Source organism: Pollicipes pollicipes, unplaced genomic scaffold (genome assembly GCF_011947565.3).
Source record: "Pollicipes pollicipes isolate AB1234 unplaced genomic scaffold, Ppol_2.1 Scaffold_7262;HRSCAF=8765_pilon_pilon_pilon, whole genome shotgun sequence".
Classification (NCBI taxonomy): Eukaryota; Metazoa; Arthropoda; class Thecostraca; order Pollicipedomorpha; family Pollicipedidae; genus Pollicipes; species Pollicipes pollicipes.
This window is the reverse complement of record NW_023597055.1, coordinates 23,472,736-23,493,835: the sequence shown is the minus strand read 5'-3', so window position 1 is coordinate 23,493,835 and position 21,100 is coordinate 23,472,736. Positions and strand designations below refer to the sequence as shown.

Here is a 21,100-nt window from a genome sequence, read left to right as displayed (position 1 = left end):
ACAAGATTCAAAGTAATCCCAATTTCAAGCATCGTAGTCTCTGCGACGTAGTCACCATACCAAATTTTTTTTATGAAATCGTCTGGAACACCTCAAAATATTTACTAAGAAGTGTCTTCAGTGACAACCATGGCTGGAGTTTGGCCGGCGACGGGTTAGCCGCCTGAAATTGTACACCTAATTTTCAGTTAAAAAAACTAGTTTGTAAATTTTCTTTAGCTACACAAAGTGTGCCGTGGTTACGCCGCACAGCTAAAATATATATGCATATATATATTTCATATCCTCACAACTACCCACCCACAGGACCAACGGGACCCAGCCACCTATGAGAGCGTGTAGTATACCGCCCTGATGCATCTGCTCGTGACACGCGAGTAACGGCCGTCGAGGCTGCTGCGATTGCAGCATGTCACAACTGAGTTCGGACGCCGGCTGTGCGTGCTGACGTGCGAACCTGTGCAGTCGGAAACCACACAGCCTTTAAGGCCATCTTAGCCTATTTGTAACGGAGATGAGCAAGTCTTGTGTAGTGTGCCACCTTTATCTGCATCGCTTGTTTTATCAACTGTGATTATTGCATGTACAGGAATGCGAAAGCTTGAAAACCCACGTTGTGTGAGTTCCTTAATACACATATGCAGGGCGTGTCACTCCAGATGCCCACGTTTAAAGCGCAAGTCATGATACTAATAACAGGCCAAGAACGCACTATTTGGCAAGCAGCGTTGAAAACTCCCGGACATTTAGATTGGTGCCTTTCACACAATCGTTGCGATCTGGTAACTAGGGATGCAGGCCTCCGTCCCCACACTCAGCGGCTGAGCCAGCCGTTTACAAGACACTAACACCCGTAGCAGGCTTGGATCATTCTGCGGTTTGAGAAGTGCGCTCGTGTTCTGGGGGCTGTCGTGGAGACTTTTTGCTAGTCGAATGAGCACTGGCTATAAAAGCAAAGATATCCAAGTTCTTAAACATCTGTTATATTCAGAAATACGCTAGTGATGCTACAGCAGCATACATACAGCCTGTTTTAAACTTGACATTTCAAATGAACACACTGTATCACACTGTAAACACATTGTAAAATAACACCCTGTATCTAGCTATCCACGTGATCCTGTAGTTACTAGTACGGGCACGGGTGAATAGATCAACTTTCCGTTCCAAGAACACCGGCCTTCGTCCGCAGAGATCTCCTGATAGCATGAGTGGGCTTTTCACGCAGCAACCACATTTGCACGTGTCGGCTGGCGAGCTGTTGGCACGTGGAAGACATTCCCGGGAGGTTGGTGGCATTGTCGAGCGAATTCTAGCATCGCTTGCTGAAACCTAATGTCGAGTCGCGAAGGAAACACAAAAGGAGTGATGTCATACCAATGAGCATTCAGCACAAGGGCCACGAATGTCGACACCGGCTTATAATATGAGGGAAGATATAGAATATGGTTTAGGTCTATTCCTTCCATGAACTGTAAAATCTTGAAGTGATTTGGCAAGTCATCTTCAAATCATCTGTGCCCATTTCCCCACACTGCCCTGGTGGCACCACCCTGACTGTGGCGCCCCCGAAATACGACTTGACAGGCGGCGTGATATACCATATTCGTCGGTTTTCAGTACAGAATATTACAAGCGTTGTATATATTATATATATATATATATATATATATATATATATACATATACGTGTGTGTGTGTGTGTGTGTGTGTGTGTGTGTGTGTGTGTGTGTGTGTGTGGTGTGTGGTGTGTGTGTGTGTGTGTGTGTGTTGTGTGTGTGTGTGTGTGTGTGTGTGTGTGTGTGTGTGTGTGTGTGTGTGTGTGTGTGTGTGTGTGCGTGCCGGCGGGCGGGCGGGCGGACGTGCGTGCGTGGGTGCGTGTGCATTACCCCAGGTTTTTCTAAGTAGTACGAAATGCAGCAATACAAACCTTAAGGTAAATACGAAATATTATTGCCTACTATGCAGTTCAATTTCACACTACTCTTTCTCCAAAAGTCGGTTGATAGGTCACTTTGATTTCATTACAGCAGTGCTCAATGTTGGGTTTGTCTTTCTTTGTTCACGTAAAGGCTTTGCTTTCAGAACTTATTTTACCGCAGATTGGGCCTTGGTATGGTGAGCCAAAGAGCGATAAAAGGATTTGTGGTCGGAGAGAACGTTGTGTGAGAGACGCACTGAAAGGCATCCCTTTAATACAGAAGACTTCCTGTCTGATGGTCACGAGCATTGCGCAGAACGTCGTCGGGTACAAGTTGTGCGTACGTTCTGACGGTCTTGAAACAAATGGGTTGCCGTTGATGGTGAACCGCGCATGGCTTCAGTCGCTTTACAATAAAAGCCAAGACCGAATGTTTGGTGTAAATAATCAGTTTTTCCAGCTGGCTCTGTTATGCATTAGGATGTAAGCACTGCAGTTGGTAGAGCCCGTGGTCGTTCTGTCCTGTTGCTCAGTTGGTAGAATACCGCACATCTGATCAAGTTAGGCAGGCAAGTGAGGTCGCGTCTCAAAAACCAAGTTTGGAAATGCATGAATGACAGTCAATTTGGCAACATGTCGAACTGTCATCGAAGTCATGCTGATGCGACGCAACCGCGCTGTGACATTACATGGACCGTTCAAATCATTCTGCATCAAATTATCAGTTGAAATGAAATCTGGCTAACGAGGTTAGTGATGAGGTCAAGGCCATTGCAGCAATGCATGCTCCGAAAAGGGATGATCCTTAAGCATCCCCGCAAAACACCCGGCTTACACTTTTTATAACAAGCCTGTTAAAAAACTCAAGGAACCAATATCATTGACTTATCTACAGGAGCGGTAACAACTATTGGCTATGAAGCGGATTTGTTGTCATACACAGTGTTACTGTAAAGTGACCCCAGTGGGCTTTACTTTCAGTTAGTCTAACTGGACTAGTGATGTAACTTTTCAACCAGCCAACCCGCCAATTTCTGACCCGCCAGAGCCCATGGTAGATATGACACGCCAGCAAACCAAGCTACACAAATGGAGCATCTCACTGAAAAGTTCAAGAATGGCAACCCAAATTGCCCAAACTATGGCCTGATTTTAATGAGTAGCAGCCAGGCTGGTCCTTGATATGAACTTGATATGAATACAGCTACACGTCGCACTTAGATAAGGCGGCAGCAGATGAGAAAGGGGTGCCACCGACCCCCTTTCTTCTGCCTCACATTCTGGTGGCATCTGAGGTGCGGGTGTCGGCTGATTTACTTGCAATTATTTATTACATTTCAAAATATATTTTTTCAAGAAGGGTCAAAATTTAGTGTAACAATGGTTGCGGTCGCCTAACCAACGAGTTAAGAATTACGAAATTTCCAGTAAGAGTATCCTGTATGTGTTATATTGTGTAAAAATTGCACCTATGGCTTTAGATCATGTACTTCTGACCCGGAGCGGATGAAATTCCTCAACATTTCCCGCTGCTCTTTTTCAGTTTTGCCCATGTGTTCTTCCCAGGGTTGAAAATAGAAAAGTTTAGGTGATATCGGAGCTCGCACTGTACTATTTGACGACGTAAATCCTGAGAGTTTAAGTACACCGGAGTTGTTATGCCTTCGTAGCATACCGATTTCTAACAAGTGTTCCGCGGTTAATCAACAAACCTTCATTTCATCCTGTACGCGCCAAACACTCTTCACCTATTTATCTTTTATTTTTCAATTCATCGCACCATGAATAAGCCCCGTGCTGTGCACTTTATGTGCCCAATTTTCACAGATATAATGTCACTGTATCAAAATATAATTGCAACAGAAAATTTACCGAAAGTTCTTCCCATTGTGACTCTAGCACGGCAATGGGTGCAAAATATATGGTGGAATAACGCTTTCGTGCAAGGCACTTACCTGCAAAATGTTTCAAGGCGCCCTAATGAATAGAAAAGGTACGTAGCATTGCAGGAGCGTATAGATTTTCGTTTTAAGGCCGATGTAAAAGCCCGACGGTGGAAGTGGCGATGATACGTGATAGCATTGATGAGAGCGTGCGGAAATAGCAGTCGCAACTGGGGAATTCAGAATCGCATCGCAGCACATATACCATAATTCAATGTCAGTCATCACATTTCCCTTCAAAGACGTCACATACTCAAAGGCTGCAAGCACGTGATATTAAATGTGCTCGGCGAATATGGGAGAAACCCCTGAACGGTCTTTTGAAGTCCTAGTAGAATCGTAATTGCATTTTACCGGTGCAGTTGTACCGATGTGGGGGAACTTCATCACGATAAAAGTGGAAACAGGACCTCTTGGTGACAATATGTGCAGAGAATTGATTTTCTTAAGCAAAAAAGGATTGCTAGGATAGGGTGCGCGTACCTCAGCTAACCCCCCCCCCCCCCTCGTGGCGCCGCCCATGGCTACAACACAACTAATAAGTAATTCGGGATTGAACATATACTTTATGTCTAATAATTGGCATTCATGTTGCCATCTACCTGATCACTCGCATCGTTTGAAGTCCATGGACAACACCACCTAGGGCTGCACCGCCCACGGTGGGGTAGCCTCGCCAAAATGGGTGGTGTTAGCCCCCAAAGGCCTACCAAAGGCCGAAAGCGTAGATGGCGTTATTACCGATTCGCCAAGTACAATTCATGCCATCCAAACTTGGCGCAAATATCTACGACCCTCAGAGAAATTGTTTGGTAGGGCTCAACACTGCTCTGCCCACTACCACGAGCAAAAAGTGTTCCACTTTCAGCATCACTTTATGCAAAGGTAAAGAGCGCTGTATTTCAGCTCCCACATCCGATTAAACCTTAGCGCCCCGGTGCCCTTTCTTCCTCCTCGGCGTCACAGACGAAATAGGCCGGCAGCTGTTGACGTGTGATATCAAATATTCCTGACATCGGGGTGGGAGGTGCTTCTCAAAGGGCGGTGCTACCCCTCCCTTCCCTAATAGCCTCATTCCTCGGAGAAAAACCGGGAGAATGGAGATAAAGATAACGCGATAACGCATATATGTATCCATTCTCCCGTTGTTGTTTTTTTTTCTCTCCGAGTAATGAGGCTATTACTACTGTCTTATATACGTAAAGAATGTTCCTCGCACACGCACTTAACAACTAACACACTGCACTTGCCGCCCTTGTGAGGGTGTGGTACAACCATCCTTTCTTGGCTTATAAAAAATCATAGCTCAAAAATCACAATCAATATCCATGATCCATGAAATGTATGGGGAAGCTGTGAGCCTTTCATTGCTCTAGCTTTACTCACCTGTCAATGCAGTCAGCAGTTGCTGTATCAAACGTGCGACATTACGCAAACGCAGAAATGCGTTTGAGTATCAAATGCGCAAAAGTTGTATTTATTGAAAAAGTGGTTGCATTGAGTTGTTTATCTAACGTCTGAACAAAATGCAATTTGCGATCACAACCACTGAGCAAATACACAATACAGCAATTGATACTATTTTTCAGCATTTTTCATTTTGATGAAGCGATAATTGAAAATGACGTAAATTCAGTGCTTGATAGCCAGCAGATGATATTCTAGTGAAAATGAATCTTCGAAACGAAAACGTTTGATGGTTATGCCGCATTGTATTTCATTTGCCTTTGTTCTTTGTGCTGTATCGCATGTAGAGTTACATTGCAACGGCTCCTGAAAGATTTAGCTCCAGGTGACGATTTGGACGGTCCCAAATTTCATCGGTGACAGATAAGGCTCTCTTCTCACGTCTGCAAGCAAGCCTTAAACCTAAGTTATTCGTTTTCGAACAGGAATTGTACACAACTTTACTCCGAGGCTTGTTTTTTCAACAAAACGCCCCTGGCAGATTCTACGACTTTAACGGCGGCTTGATCTAAACGGAAAGGGCGGTTTTTTTAGCGCTGGACACCTAATTTGACCATCAAACAGTACATGGCACTTGTTTGGCCTATAGCGAAGAAGGGCGAATTTCCCTTACGGTTGCAATAACGGCACTCTCCCCTTGATGCACTTGTGTTTGATGCAACGCCCATTATCACACTTGGGATAGCATTTTCATGACAGCTTAAACAGTTATACAAATAGGTTACCGTGCAATTGGAAACGATAACACAGAAAATCCTGTATTTCAAATGAACTTCAGCCGAAAACCTCAGCTCACTCCATCTTTTGAAAATGTATGGTATATTAGGGCCACTAGCAGCATGTTGGCATATATCAGTGGAATTGATGTACTTATTGCTGACCATTAGTGTGGTGTTTGAAGCTTGTGTCTTGATTATAGAAAATTATGGTGTACTTTAAAGGGAACGTTCCACATTTGAAAAGACTGAAGCAGCATTTGATATCATGAGATGTGCTCACTTATAACTATTGGCATACTTTAAATTCGAAAAGGCTGGTCCAAACAACGCAATTCCTTTGTTTAGCACGCATACTCGTCATTATGTCGTGGTTTGATTACGTCACTGTGCCTCGCATAACATCGATGAAAAGCCAGCTGACCGCCGTTATATCTGGAAATCGTCCGCACGAACACAACGTATGAAAGGCTTGACACTATGTTTTCCCTTGATCGCCGTATGGCTAATGGAATAAAGGGACTGGAATGGTATTATTATGAGTCAAGGATGCCTGGATAACCGCGAAATAGTCTCCTCGAAATAGTCTGCGCATCTTTGCGGAAGTGTAGCTCAGAAACTAGAGGGGTTTAAGTCTCAACAAGAACAGGGCTGTGAACTGCGCAGAATGGTCTAGAATGGTCTTCAAGATGCCTTTTTCATTCCAATCCGCGAGCAAATGTGGAACGCTCCTTTACGGAGAACGTGAGATGAGTTTTGATTTAAGCATGAGCTTGACACTTTTCGAAAATTATTGGTGTGGGTTGTTGCTCCATGACAAAAAGTTGGTTTGCTGGTATTGTGTTTGTGGCTGGTTTATATTTATGTGGTGCTTGTCAAAAAACCTTGGTGTTCATTCTCAGTACATTATGCAGTTTTAAGGTAAAAATATATTTCATGATGTGTGCAGGTGTGTTCGTGACAGTGGAAATACCTGGGAAGAATTAATTGAAGACCAGAATGGTCATATCCATCACCAATATGCATGCTCTGATCACCAGCTAAATCAGTAAGGCGGAAAGCTAATTGTTCACCAAAAATGTTCATGTGTCACCAATGGCGCCAGTTCAAGTATTGCATGCAAGGTCGGTCAAGTGAGGGTCAAGGTCGCCATGCCTGTCATACGCTGGGGCTCAGTCAGGTCCAAGTCGCCATACATACCTTGCGCTGGGGCTCAGTCAGGTCCAAGTCGCCATGCATGTGATACGCTGGGGCTCAGTCAGGATAGTCGATATAGGAAGGGACGCAGCTCAGTTAGAACTTATCACATTTTTATATTTCTGTCCGGAGTCATCTTCGGTGCTAAGTTAAAAACGTTGGCCTAGGTGTTGGGGAGGGCATCACCCCTTGCCGTCTTTATGTGTCCTTGCCAGTGGCCTCTGACCAGAGGTGTCGCCAATTGAGGCATAAGGGCCATTTCAGCCAAGCTACTCCCCATTGTCGCTATACAAGCCCTGTTTGTGCAAGACATATTTTAAGACTTTATGTCCCGTTTTGATGCCTCGACGGCTCATTGTTACTGTTTCAGAAGCATTATGGGCGTTCCAGGCTGTCACAAAGCACTGAGTCCTTCGGTCCCAGAGGGCTCCGACTACCTCCAAGGGACACGGGGGCTTTAAAGGCATGGCTTGGGCTTAAATGGTTTTTAAGAGCAAGGCAAGGGCATGGCTTTAAATCCCCCGCGGCTATGCCACTGTCCCTGACTGGGATGACTTTGACCCAAAGCAGCGGCCGCTCAAGTTCTGGGAGGAAAGAAAGTGAGACAGAGCGTGCCGAACATTATGGTGCATTAAACTTTCTCCACGGAATTTGGTCTTTTAACGTTCCTGCCAGAGCTGCTAGAGTCGTAAGCGTTAACCAGCCTCTGGATTATTATTGTCACCCACGCGCGTAACAGAAAGACTTAGCGCACTGCGTACCTGTTGCAGGCGGGAAAAGATGCACAGAAGAACGACTGAAATCTTATTACCGACAGGATTGCTTCTGACTTCGAAATATTCCGTGGTTTCTAAACAGAATCAAGATTGCTCCAACCCAAACTGTTGGAGATGCTATATACGTATGTATGTGTGTGTGTGTGTGTGTGTGTGTGTGTGTGTGTGTGTGTGTGTGTGTGTGTGTGTGTGTGTGTGTGTCTGATTAAAAATAATTGCTGACTCAGCATTGACCAGCTTTTTGACGCATCGTTCTTGTTTCCGGGCCTTTGGCTTGGCATCATCGCTGAGATTAAATATGGTTCGCACAAAATTACTCATATCTTCATCGTTCCTTACATTCTAACGTTTCTAAATCCTACATTGTTAGAATGTCAGGAGCGATATACCGCTACATACATCGCGATGTATGTAGATGATGCATTATGCCTAGTTAGAATGTAAAGAGCGATGAATATATGAGTAATTTTGTGCAAACCATCTTTAATCTAAGCGATGATGCCAAGTCAAAAGCCCGGAAACTAGAACGATGCGTCAAAAAGGTCGTCAATGGTGAGTCAGCAATTATTTTTAATCAGAAATGTATAAAAGAAAGGATTCTGATAAATATGTATATATATATATATATATATATATATATATATGTATGTCATTACACGGAAGTCAAGTACATTCATCGATGCATTTTGGGAGCCTTACGTAACTGCATTTTATTAAAAAACCAAAATAGTCATCCAAATATATCAGATGACAGGACCTTTTATTTCTGATTGCGTATTGCCATTGCGCATTTTCTCTCAAAGTAATAAGTGTTGGTCTGCAGGCCGTGCATTCCTTACAATACAATGCTGGACTCTTTGATTTCCTTCATGATGTCAAAATGCTCTCATAGTTAACTTTCCCATAGTTATAAGTACCGCATGTAGCCGTCTCTGTCATGCAACGTCGTGATAACTGATGGCCATGCTATGTTCCATTGATGATACTCACCATATCAGCTGACCACCTGTCCACAGCCTGGCAGACAGCCGGGCTTGCGCAGTGGGCAGCAAACTGTCGTCACCTGTAAGGAACGGAGGTCAAAGGTGAGATCTCAGGTAAATTGAGCTGTTGTAGGCCTCCGTGGGGAATGTTCACCGCGTATGACATGGATCGAGGCTGTTTGTATGTCTCTGTGTGACCCCATCGTATGACCCTGTTAAACCCCATAGTAATTCATTCCCTGTTCTGTTCTAGTGACCAGTCATATTCTCCGATATTCTTTAACTCGTTGCTAGTTTTTACACTACACAAGGTTATGACTAAGATGATAAACACGACGTTGTACGGGCATGGGACCCGCGGGCATGCACATTCTTCATGTACAAGTTCCATTGAACACAATGCACGTTGATTCGGAACTCATATAAATATATTGAAACTGAACTGAAAATATTCGCGCTATGCAGTTGTAAGAAAGACATAGGTCAAAATATCATAAAATATGCATCCGGGTCATCAAACCCGGTTTGACCAAGGACGTAGCCAGATGGTCTCGTTTGTGCTAACAAGTGGTTTGACCTCGGTTTGGTTTTGGTCTGGCATAGCAAGCGGTTTGGTACAATGTGGACATCAAAAGTGTTCAACAATATCATATTCATTGTGTATCCGCGTATTGTGTCAGTGTGTATTCGATTGTTTATCATGCGCCCGGGTGGTCCGTTGAATACCCTTTTCTCGGGTGTGAGAGGGTCATTTGACCCACTGATATCCCAAACAAGACGAGAGGTAGAGACACCAACTTCACAGGGTGAATTACTCTTTATAATAACTCTCCTATGTAAAAATTTCAGATTCATAGGTCTTGAAGTTTGGTCAAGGCCAAACTACTAAATAAAGTAAAACAAGGTCAAACTGAAGATTGGTGACCAAAGTGTCCCCAGAACTCTTCATGCAACCTCATTGAGCCCAGATACCTGTTCTAAGCCGAAGATTGCTCATGTTTTTAGGACAATGGTCTTGCTTGACCCCTAGAAGGTCATTGTGACAAAAACCCTAAGAGATGGTTTTGATTTTTGAATTTTACAAGCGCTGAGGATTACGATGTGCGATAAGTTTCAAAAATAAAGAGGTTGATGGGGGTCATTTCAGGTCAGTAGCCTACTCGGGCCCTTAAGAAATCGATGAAAGATGTCAGGTGCTGTCCCTGTCATCCATTTATTCGAAATGAGCTTCACAAAATACCACGTAAAGTGAACTCTCCAGCAAGAAAGGTTGGCTTTGGCCTCAGTCTGACTTTCAAACACGTTCCTAGGTTAATGGAATTTGTTGATCTCCTAAGTCAAATTTTTGAATTGACGAAGAAATTGCCTAAAAGAAGTATGGTTTCGTCTAACACTCCGTTGTCGCATCATATTAACGACGAAAGAGGCGGATTCATGCGACCTCCCTCCCCCCCCCCCCCCAGATTGTTTGAGGATGCCGTGCAATCGCGTCCTGCACGCCGTGCAATCGCACCCAAATTTTCAGAGCCTATCACAACATACCACTGCTTACGTATTGACACCAAAAACGTATTCCTAGCATTTGTCGTTTGGGAACAGCGGCGGCGTTTTGTTTTAGGAAAACTGCGCGGCGATTTACGACCCGCGCGGGTGGCGGGTGGCAACCGACGGTGCCTCGAAATGCGCGCGGCGGGCCAAGGAGGTGGCGGAGGGGGGGGGGGGCGGCTTCCTTAATACCTACATTTGTCGGGGAGCGGCTTCCTTAACACATACATTTTCCCCGTCTTCATACATTGTTCTTCATACATGGCCTTTGAAAAAGTTGAAAATCGACGTAATGTGCTGTTACCAACTCGTGCGCCCTCCTCCACTCTCCTCATCTTAACACGCGCTCGGGTGGGGGTCAAATTGACCCCCCCCCCCCGAAGGCTTTTCCAGAATGGTTTCCGAACGGCGAGGCGTAGGTTCATCAAATTTTGCATAGCTGTAGACAGTTGAATAGCAAATAGTTGGACATCACAAATTTAGATGTACCTTGTAAGGTCGCTGACCTACAGCAGGTCAAAGTCAGGTCATGGTTTCAGCGAAGGTAATTTCTAGGGAATCGTCCAATCTGATACAATAACGGAATGTCTGACGAGACCATGCATCTCTGAGATGCTTTTTTAGGCACTAAAAATACTGAATGAGCAAATTACGTTGACCTTAAGTCAGCTATGAAAGCCGGGCCGAGATCACAACCAACCTATTTATTACTCTGGGGCTTGCTGTATGGGATAGTTTGTAGTGCTCATTTCTATTTTATTGACAGCAGGAACGGTATTATACATGTTTCATTGACTTCTTAAGGTCATAAAAGGTTATTGACCTAAGACGAACCGGGTCGGCATTTTGTTTTATGAACGTACTACCTAGCGTAATCTTTTTCACTTATTCAAATGCAATCAATCAAACGCAGATAACCTCAAATGGGCTATTGGCCTTTTGCTTAGAAGCAGTTTCCTAGGTTCGGAGGGCACTTTGGTGACCAACCTAGAATTTGACCTTGTTTGACCTTATTTGACCTGAAGTTCATGTTTTAGGAAGCTCAAAAATTGACCTAAGTGAGATCACGTACAGGTCAGGACACCCTGTGAATTTGGTGTCTCTAGCTGTTTTAGTTCTGGAGATCTCAGGGGGTCAAACTGACCCTCCCCCACCCGAGCGAAGGGTATCTAGCCGGCCACCCGGGCGCGTGTTAAGAAAATGCTGGCAGTGCCCCTGTTTGTGAGTACTTTATGGCTACGGCGATTATGTTGCCAGCGATGTCTCCAGTTAGGAAACTAGTTTGGCTGGTCCGGCAAACCTTTTTACTCCATATTCTGTCATAACGATATTTAGCTTACTAGGGGGCCTTACTTTGCCTAACTGTTCATCTGATATTCCAGTTGGTCCAGGTGCACTTTATTGTGTCATGTATCATACTTACTATTCATCAGATTCGCGCTTTAAATACCTTAAATAAAAAACAAAAAATTAGTTGGGTCGATGTGCAATCAATTTCTGATGCACGTTAGAGTACAAGTTGAGTCAGACGCATTGGCTGGGATCAGTATGAGCCAGCTTAAGAATTAATGGCATTAACGACCCCTATTATTGTTCTGACAGTCCCATGGGGGAGCAGCGAATTATGCACAATATGTTTTATGCCCTTGCTAAGCAAACGTATTTGCATAATACACAGACCTTGATCCTGACCACGCAGTGAATCAGTTAAACTCCCTAGGTATCAGAATCTACCCCATCGGAATCGAATCCTGCATTTATTCAAAAACTTTTGAGACAAAATCGGAGTGGATTCAGAAGCATGTTGTTCAGCGCGAAATCAGAATCGAAATCAACTATAGACATGCGCCACGAGTGACAGTCGGAATCTGCTCCTAGGAACATATTCAAACAAGTCTGCCAACTGCACATGTGCGTTTAATTTTATTGTTTTTTCATACACCGCAAAGGTCCCGTTGTGATAATCTCTCACGCATGGCTTTGTCTACTTTTTGGACTGTAATTTGACTTGCCTTTGTACCTTAACGGCATCAGTGTATCGGACACTGCTAGGGAGTCGATGCGCCTCATAGCGCTATATTCCATCTTCCTAATACCACTTATTCAGACCATAGCCCCTGGTTTCCATTCGTCGTTTTAGCAACGAAATTTTCACCATATTTCTCGTGTTTTTTTACCGTTTTTCTACATCACTGAACCAACTTTTGTAAGTTTCGTGAGTTCTATATGATGACGTACTGTTGTGAACCTGAGACATGCCCTAAATCCTGAATCAGGAAGGTGTTTCTCTCCGTCTGCGTGAGCACCAAAAATCGCAGAGTAAGCCCACGACTCAGCAGCTGGCGGCTTAGTGCACAGAGGATGTCATTGGTAGCCTATCGAGAGAGCTTCTGGAGCAATTAAGAACATCGCAGGTTTCTACCTACGCATGTTCCAAGCCATCAATCCGCAAGCAGCAATGCACATTGCTCGGCGCGGTGCTGTCCATCACGGAAACCGAGCGGTCGCGAATGATGAGCTTTTGCAATCTTTCCAGCCAACTGCCTAGGGCCTGATGAGTTCAATCAAACTGGTATTCTCTTTCTTGGAAGCCGCAGATGCATGGCATCGAAGACAATTGCTCAACGCCGCTGAAGGGTAAGAGATGGGCGGGAAACTTGCAATCAGCTCTCCCCGATATCCGCCGCGGCTTCCAGGCCTGTCAGTCCCTGACGTCAGAGCCGCCAGTGCCCCTCGCTGGAATAGCAGAGCAGAGCCGCCAGTGCCCACCGCTGGAGTCGCTGAAAGAGCCGCCAGTGTTCCCCGCTGGAGTAGCAGAGCAGAGCCGCAAGTGCCCCCCGCCGGAGTAGCAGAGCAGCCGCCAGTACCGCCAGTGGAGTCGCCGGCAAGCCGCTGCCCCCCCCCCCCTGAGTCGCTAAGAGCAGAGTGTTCCGCCTGGAGTAGCCAGAGCCGCCATCCCCTGGAGCGCCGCAGACCACCAGCCATCCCGCAGAGAGCCGCAGTGCCCCCCCCTGGAGTAGCAAGCAGCGCCAGCTGAGCGGCAGAGCCGCCAGTGCCCCCCGCTGGAGTTAGCAGAGCAGTAGCTGCGCGCAGTACCCCCCCTCGATCGCTGAGCAGAGCCGCCATGCTCCCCCGCAGAGCAGAGCCAAGTCCTGCCATGCTCCCGCGGAGTCGCAGAGTGGAGCCGCCATGCCCCGCTGGAGTCGCAGAGGACGCCAGCAGTAGCCCCCGCAGTCCACCCAGTGCCCCCCGCTGGAGTCGCTGAGCAAGAGCCGCCAGTGCCCCCCGCTGGAGTAGCAGAGCAGAGCCGCCAGTGCCCCCCGCTGGAGTAGCAGAGCAGAGCCGCCAGTACCCCTCGCTGGAGTCGCTGAGCAGAGCCGCCAGTGCTCCCCGCTGGAGTCGCAGAGTGGAGCTGGAGTCGCTGAGCAGAGCCGCCAGTGCCCCCTCGCTGGAGTGGCTGAACGCAGAACGACGGTCGACTGCGCTCACCGAACGGCCGAGGTGTCCCGCTGGGGTCATCGAATAACCGAGGCATCCCGCTGGGGTCGCCGAATAACCAAGGCGTCTCACTGGGGTCACCGAACAACCCAGGCGTCCCGCTGGGGTCACCGAACAACCCAGGCGTCTCATTGGGGTCACCGAACAACCCAGGCGTCCCACTGGGGTCGCTTAACAACCCAGGCGTCCCGCTGGGGTCGCCGAACAACCGAGGCGTCTCGTTGGGGTCGCCGAACAACCCAGGCGTCCCACTGGGGTCACCGAACAACCGAGGCGTCTCGCTGGGGTCACCGAACAACTGAGGCGTCTCGTTGGGGTCACCGAACAACCCAGGCGTCCCACTGGGGTCACCGAACAGCCAGCACGCTCCACTGGAGTTATAAAAAGGCTGAGGCGTCACCTGCTTCACCAAACGGCCGAGGCGTCACCTGCGTCATCAAACGGCTGAGGCGTCACCTGCTTCACCAAACGGCCGAGGCGTCACCTGCGTCATCAAACGGCTGAGGCGTCTCCCGCGGCTACCGACCGACCGAGGCGTCTTCTGTACAGAGGGTGTGGGCGGATGACCACGCCCATAGAGAAGTCGAGGCTTCCAGGCGCACAGCGATGGTCAGTCTGAGTGCCCCACCAGCCGCACAGCGATGGTCTGTCGAAGCACCCCACCAGCCGCACAGCGATGGTCTGTCGAAGTAGCCCGCCACCCACACAGCGATGGTCTGTCGAAGCACCCCATTAGCCGCACAGCGATGGCCTGTCGAAGCACCCCACCAGCCACACAGCGATGGTCTGTCGAAGTACCCCACCAGCCGCACAGCGATGGTCTGCCGAAGCACCCCGCCAGCCACACAGCGATGGTCTGTCGAAGCACCCCACCAGCCACACAGTGATGGTCTGTCGAAGTACCCCACCAGCCGCACAGCGATGGCCTGCCGAAGCACCCCGCCAGCCTACAGTTGTCTGGTTAGAGCACTGACGTGAGCCAGCCATGAATCAACACCCGCCCTGAAAACTCAGAGGTCGAGGCAAATACCTCGATCGGCAACGCTCTGGGCTTCGTAACTCAAGACCTGGGCTCGAAGCTGGTGCTTCGGGGGCTTAGAACGATGTGCAACATGCCCCCTCCCCTGTCACGGCATCCGTCTTTAGGGCCCCGCACCCGTCACGACGTCCGTCGTCAGAGCCCCACCCCTAGCATGACATCTGTCTTTAGAGCGCCGCACCCGTCACGACGTCCGTCGTCAGAGCCCCACCCCTGTCACGACATCCGTCTTCGGAGCCCCGCACCCGTCACGACATCCGCCGTCAGAGCTCTGGTCGCAGGACCGTGGCAGTCCAGGCATTGTCGGCAGCCGGGCCGAGCCGGCGGCTGGTCGCAGATGCCGGCGCCGACGCCGTCCCCTCGGCGGCGCTGCGCGTGCGGACGGTGTCATCCCGGCACCCGATCGACGGCAATCGATGCTGATCAGCGTCGGTCAGCGCCGGTCAGCGGTGCACCGAAGACCGCAGGTCGGAACCGGGACGCGTCGCTCGCCGCCCGCCCGCTCCCGCCGGGCGCGGCGACAGCGTGACACACGCGCAAAAGCGACGGCTGCCGCTGTGGAGGGCGGCCACAAGTATAGGCAATAATTGGTGTGTGTGTGTGTGTGTGTGTGTGTGTGTGTGTGTGTGTGTGTGTGTGTGTGTGTGTGTGTGTGTGTGTGTGTGTGTGTGTGTGTGTGTGTGTGTGTGTGTGTGTGTGTGTGTGTATTAGAGCACTTCGTGGATTGGGTCAATCCTCATATCGTACATGACATGCAGATATATCGTCAGTGCAATATTATGTAAATTTTCGTATTATAAATGTCTGCTTAAGAGACGTTACTTGGCGTGTCAGAGTTTCACCTTTTACACTAAACAGTTGCGCTGTGTTAAACTGGGGAAAATTTTTGTCAGAATATTTGTATGTCTTCGGCATGTGACTATCTTGTGAATCGTGAAACATTTACGCAAGTCACATCCAGTTTATACAACTGTGAGTCATTTGCCTTCTGCATTTGCCTTGCGTATTTCTATCTTCCAAGATTAAATGAAATTCCGGTTGAAAAGTGCAAATCCAGTTGACATTTCCCTGCTATTTGGCAGAGCAAGATGTTAAGTGCTCGCGGAAATTGATTTTCTTTTCTTGCTTCTTGTACAACACCGTATGGTTGATACCGAAGTTTCCAGACTGGGACTGTTACCACCTTCCGTATATATAATCTGCTTGTTCTGCTGCTGCAATATACATGAGGTTTACAGTAGCCACTGCCAGAAATGTCCTTGAATGCAACAATATCATGAACAAGAAAACTTTCATGATTCTACGCATGCTTTTCAGACTTGAGCTTCAGCTGTCGATACAACCCGGCCGAATCAAATCTTTATTCACACCATATTTTGGCCACTTCATCATTTGATGTTGAGAGGATTGTTTACTTTTTGCAGCGTGTTTACATTATATTCGTGTACATCAAGACACATGTGTCAAACGGCAAAAGCTGCAGCTGACTAAGGTCATCATAAATTCCATATCTAGAATATCTGTGGAGCTTCCATATACCTCCGGTCCCCAGCCAGCAGTGATTACCTTTATGGTTAAAAAACAGAAGTACGAACATGTGGTATCATGAACAAGTTGACAAAAGCCTAGTACCAGGTGGCCGTGATTCTGATTTTATTATCTTTATTCTGGGATTTGATAAACTTGATTACATGATCATGAGCCAAACCCCTTGAATATTTTGTTTTCATATTGTGAATTTGTTGTGATATATTATATTTTGTGATATATGAATATCGTGAAAGTTTCACTGTGAATAATAACTAGCTGTTGTGCACCTCTTCGTCCAATCACATAAGTCGTGGAAGACAAGTGTTAAGTTTCAGCGCCTAGGATCACACCTATTTAACTGTAATACACACATGCGTGAGAGTCTGGTCTGTTAGAGTCGATCCCACCACCGGCACACCAGTGCTGACGCTGCTGGCGGCTATGCCCCTTTCACCACACATGGGTTGGAAGCCAATCTGACTTGGGTTCGCACCCGGTTTCATGACCTGGAATCAGGTTATGTCCCAGAAGAAAATAACGGGCTGTGACTCAGGCACAGACTCACCAATTACCAAAAGTAGCATTGGACTCGTACTCACACCGGAGTCGGATCCGTACTCACGACCCCGTGGTGCAAAGCCGATGGGTCTTGTAGTTACCCAAGCGTGCCCTCATCTGCAGAAAATTTAATGAACGATTGTCAAAGAGTTTTACTCACAAAATATCGAAGCATTAAACGTTAAATACCAGTCCAAGCATTGAGAGAAAATCCTGAAGTTCACAGCCCTTCCTCCCACCCACAGATCCGACAGCATGGTCGCGTTATTTCGCTCTGCCAGTTTTATCAATACACGCTGTCTTATTTTTTCTTGGAATTCATAATGAATAATTCCCTCGCATACAACATCAATGCCTTTGTCCGCAGACAGACACCAAGTCTTCATGGACAGCATCATCATTGCCCGCTGCGACAGCCTCGATAGCTCCTTTGTGGTCTACCTCTCACATCTTAAGCACAGCACGTGCGACGCATGTTGACAGACGGACGTCCCGGCAGTGGGCGGTTCCAGGAACACGCGGCCGCCGCTGGGGGACGCCTCGTCGCCGGCAGACGCGCCCGCGCCGCTGCCCGTGCAGTAATCGGTGCCCAAGGGGCGCGCGAGCGTGGGCGGCGGCGGTGGGTGGGAGTGTCCGAACGCGGCCCGGCGCGTCTGAGGCGTCACCGGCGCGACTAAGCCCCTACAGGCGCGAGCAGGAGACAAGGCTGCGTGAGCATTCTGTACATTCGTGGTAACAAGAACAGTCCGTGCTCAGCCCACAGGTCGTGTTCATGCGGCATCGCTTTGCTCGTCTCCCATGCTTACGCGAGTGCTTTGACGGCCGTTCGTGATTAAAACAAAGTAGTTATTCCCCACCGGTCGTGATTACTGAGGCCGGATTACTTTGTTTGTTGGCGTGACTACACAGCATTGGCTTGGCATACCCCCCCCCCCCCCTCCCTCCCCACCATCGCGATCGTGACTGCATCTCAGTGCCCCGTCAGCATCCAAGTTTGCGCCCTGATTTGCTTACTACGGGCCTTAGGGGCGCCAGGTGCCATGTAAAATGCCCGTATAGTATTTTGATGGTCACTCTATATTGGCCCGGGTGTCACTGTGTCACGCTGTGAGTCCGGAATGTTCCTGAACTTGAATTTACCTAAACGTTCAACTAGTCAGGACATATCAATTGAATTGTTATGAAGTGAAGGCTGGATGACTCCTCTAGGTGGTGGTGCCACCTACATATATATATATATATATATATATATATATATATATATATATATATATATATATATACGGTAGGTACTCACACATTAATAACAAAACTTTCCACATGTTGCGCAAAGTGGATATATATATATATATATATATATATATATATATATATAATATCTGTACTGTTCATGAATCGGGTAGATGCCAACGCCCATTCCGACACAGAATGTCATCCGTACAAATACTTGTTTTGGTCTGCCGTTCCCATGCTTTGTCGGCATCGGACATGCGCCGTACAGCATTCGTAAGACAAGGCATTTACAGCGTCTTTCCTCACGTATGTTTGTCCCGACTTTGAGTCCTCTGTCCCCCTCCCCCCTCACCCAGGCGGCCCGACGACCCCAAGGTGTTAACTTGCTCGCTCGAGGTGCAAGCAGGTTAACCTGGTTGCAGCCAGAAAAAAAAATGGAGCATGCTTATACAAAGTGTCTACGCTTTGTGTAAGACGCTTCTTTAAACGTTTCTTTAAACAGTTCGTCTTCCTTTCTGTTGGTTCACTGGTGTACCCCTCTGATGTATAGTCTGCATACAGGCCCGTGCCTCTGTTGGTTCACTGGTGTACCCCTCGGATGTATAGTCTGCATACAGGCCCGTGCCTCTGTCGGTTCACTGGTGCACTCCTCGGATGTACAGTCTAGATACCGGCCCGCGCCTCTGGTTTTCCAGACTTGCACCATAACTGCTACCCTCCCGGTACCCAGCACTCATTTGCGGTTACTTTGCTGCGCTCAGTTGCGCATGTTGGTCGGTTTGGTTTTACCCGATCTGCCAGACGATGTGCAGTTTGGGCATTAGGAAAGGTTTTGTTCCATATGTTAGATCACATTTAGATCAAACGGGTCGACACGATCGAACTGGCCTGGAGTGAGCTTCAGTGCCGGTTTGGGACAGGCATGCAGATGCGGTCAGCGGCAGTCACTCTGCAATTGCAGTGATTGCGTTCAGCAACAACGAATCGACCGATGTACCGGGCATGTTCAACCATAATTGGGTGAACTATTTTGACGACTGTATTTTAATCGCCAAGCTGACAGTGGTCTGTTTTATGTCGATCGTTGTCACTGCGAACACCGATCAGTTGAGGTACTTCATTTTGTAATCCTTTTCTACGGCAAAGGAACATGGGCCAGGGAAGTAGTTGACACAACTCCACACTTGATAACTTTGCCAGTGTTTGCAAAAATCAGCATTGCTCTCAGAGTGTATGCTCCATGTTTGCTTTGCTTTTCACGTGTGACGTCACTCGGGCGTGAGCTCGGTGACGTCACACCGGTTTGGTCTTCGTGACGTGACACAGGCCTGGGCTCTGTGACGTCATACCGGTCTGGGTTCCGTGACGTCACACCTGGTCTGAGCTCCGGAACATCCCACAGGTCTGGGCTCCGTGACGTCACACGGGCCTGGACTTTGTGACGTCACACGACCCTGGGTTTTGTGACGTACATTGGTTCGTGAGTACTTGCTGAACTTTGTGTGAGCCCAGCGGTAAGGGTGAGAGCTAGCTGGATCAGCGATTATCGGCCAGCAAACGGGCAAGCGGGTTGATGTAATAATGCACGTGGCTTTCGGATTCTTCCAGCTCCTGAGTTCACGTGCGGGAATGTGCTTCCATGTGGCGAGAGTCTCACGTGCCAACGTATTGGGATTCAAACGCCCCAAAATTCCGTAAGTTTGTCAAGGAATTTAGAGTCACCATTCCGAGCTGGCCTGGTGTCAAAATCAAAGAATCTAGTATCAATATTCAATCCGTTGTTCGGCGGGTGCTTGACGCAACAAACAGAAGCGGACCATAAACTGAAAAAACATGTCCCATTCTATGTTCTCCAGCTCGGTTGTTGAGCTGAACAACGCGCTCTAGTGATTACGCCGAGAGGGCTGAATGCCTGGCCACGTATCTCAAGGTAAACACTCAAAATCCCTGAGGTCGTTACCAGCAAAGGAGCATCGTGATCCTAACCGGGTTGTACAAAATAGGATATTCTGCAATCTCATCTTTGAATCAAATTTGGAAAGAGAAGCGTCATGTTGAAAAGCGTCTTACGAATCCTTTTCTCCATAACTCAAAGCTCAGAGGAAACCGATAATCGCCGTTCTGTCCACGAATCACAGTTGAATCCGTAACATGACAATGGTAACAGCTTCACGGCACCATATCACGGTCTTCCAGTTGGGGGACGGGCACAGACAACTGCCTAGCATGCCATCGGCGCGACTGGGGCGTCATCGGCGCGGCTGAGGCGTCACTGGCGCGACTGAGGCGTTACTTGTGGGGCTGAGACGTCACCGGCGCAGCTGGGGCGTCACCGGCCCGGCTGAGGCGTCACTGGCGCGGCTGAGGCGTCACTGGCGCGACTGAGACGTCACCGGCGCGACTGAGGCGTCACTGGCGCGACTGAGGCGTCACCGGCGCGACTGAGGCGTCACTGGCGCGACTGAGACTTCACCGGCGCGACTGAGACGTCACCGGCCCGGCTGAGGCGTCACTGGCGCGACTGAGGCGTCACCGGCGCGACTGAGGCGTCACCGACGAGACTGAGGTGTCACCGGCGCGACTGAAGCGTCACCGGCGCGACTGAGGCGTCACTGGCGCGACTGAGACGTCACCGGCGCGACTGAGGCGTCACCGGCGCGACTGAGGCGTCACTGGCGCGACTGAGACGTCACC

At 48.2% G+C, this 21,100-nt stretch overlaps 1 protein-coding gene across 2 annotated transcripts in view; it reads right to left on the bottom strand.

Annotated features, from left to right (window-relative positions):
* Positions 1 to 21,100, bottom strand: part of LOC119114333 (soluble guanylate cyclase gcy-35) — a 113,982-nt gene that overhangs the window by 69,494 nt on the left and 23,388 nt on the right. For both annotated transcript variants that reach the window (XM_037238529.1, XM_037238530.1), the window contains exon 2: positions 9,011 to 9,083. In XM_037238529.1, coding sequence (XP_037094424.1) covers positions 9,011 to 9,013 — 3 coding nt within the window. In that variant the 5' untranslated portion in view covers positions 9,014 to 9,083. The remainder of the gene's footprint in view (positions 1 to 9,010; positions 9,084 to 21,100) is intronic.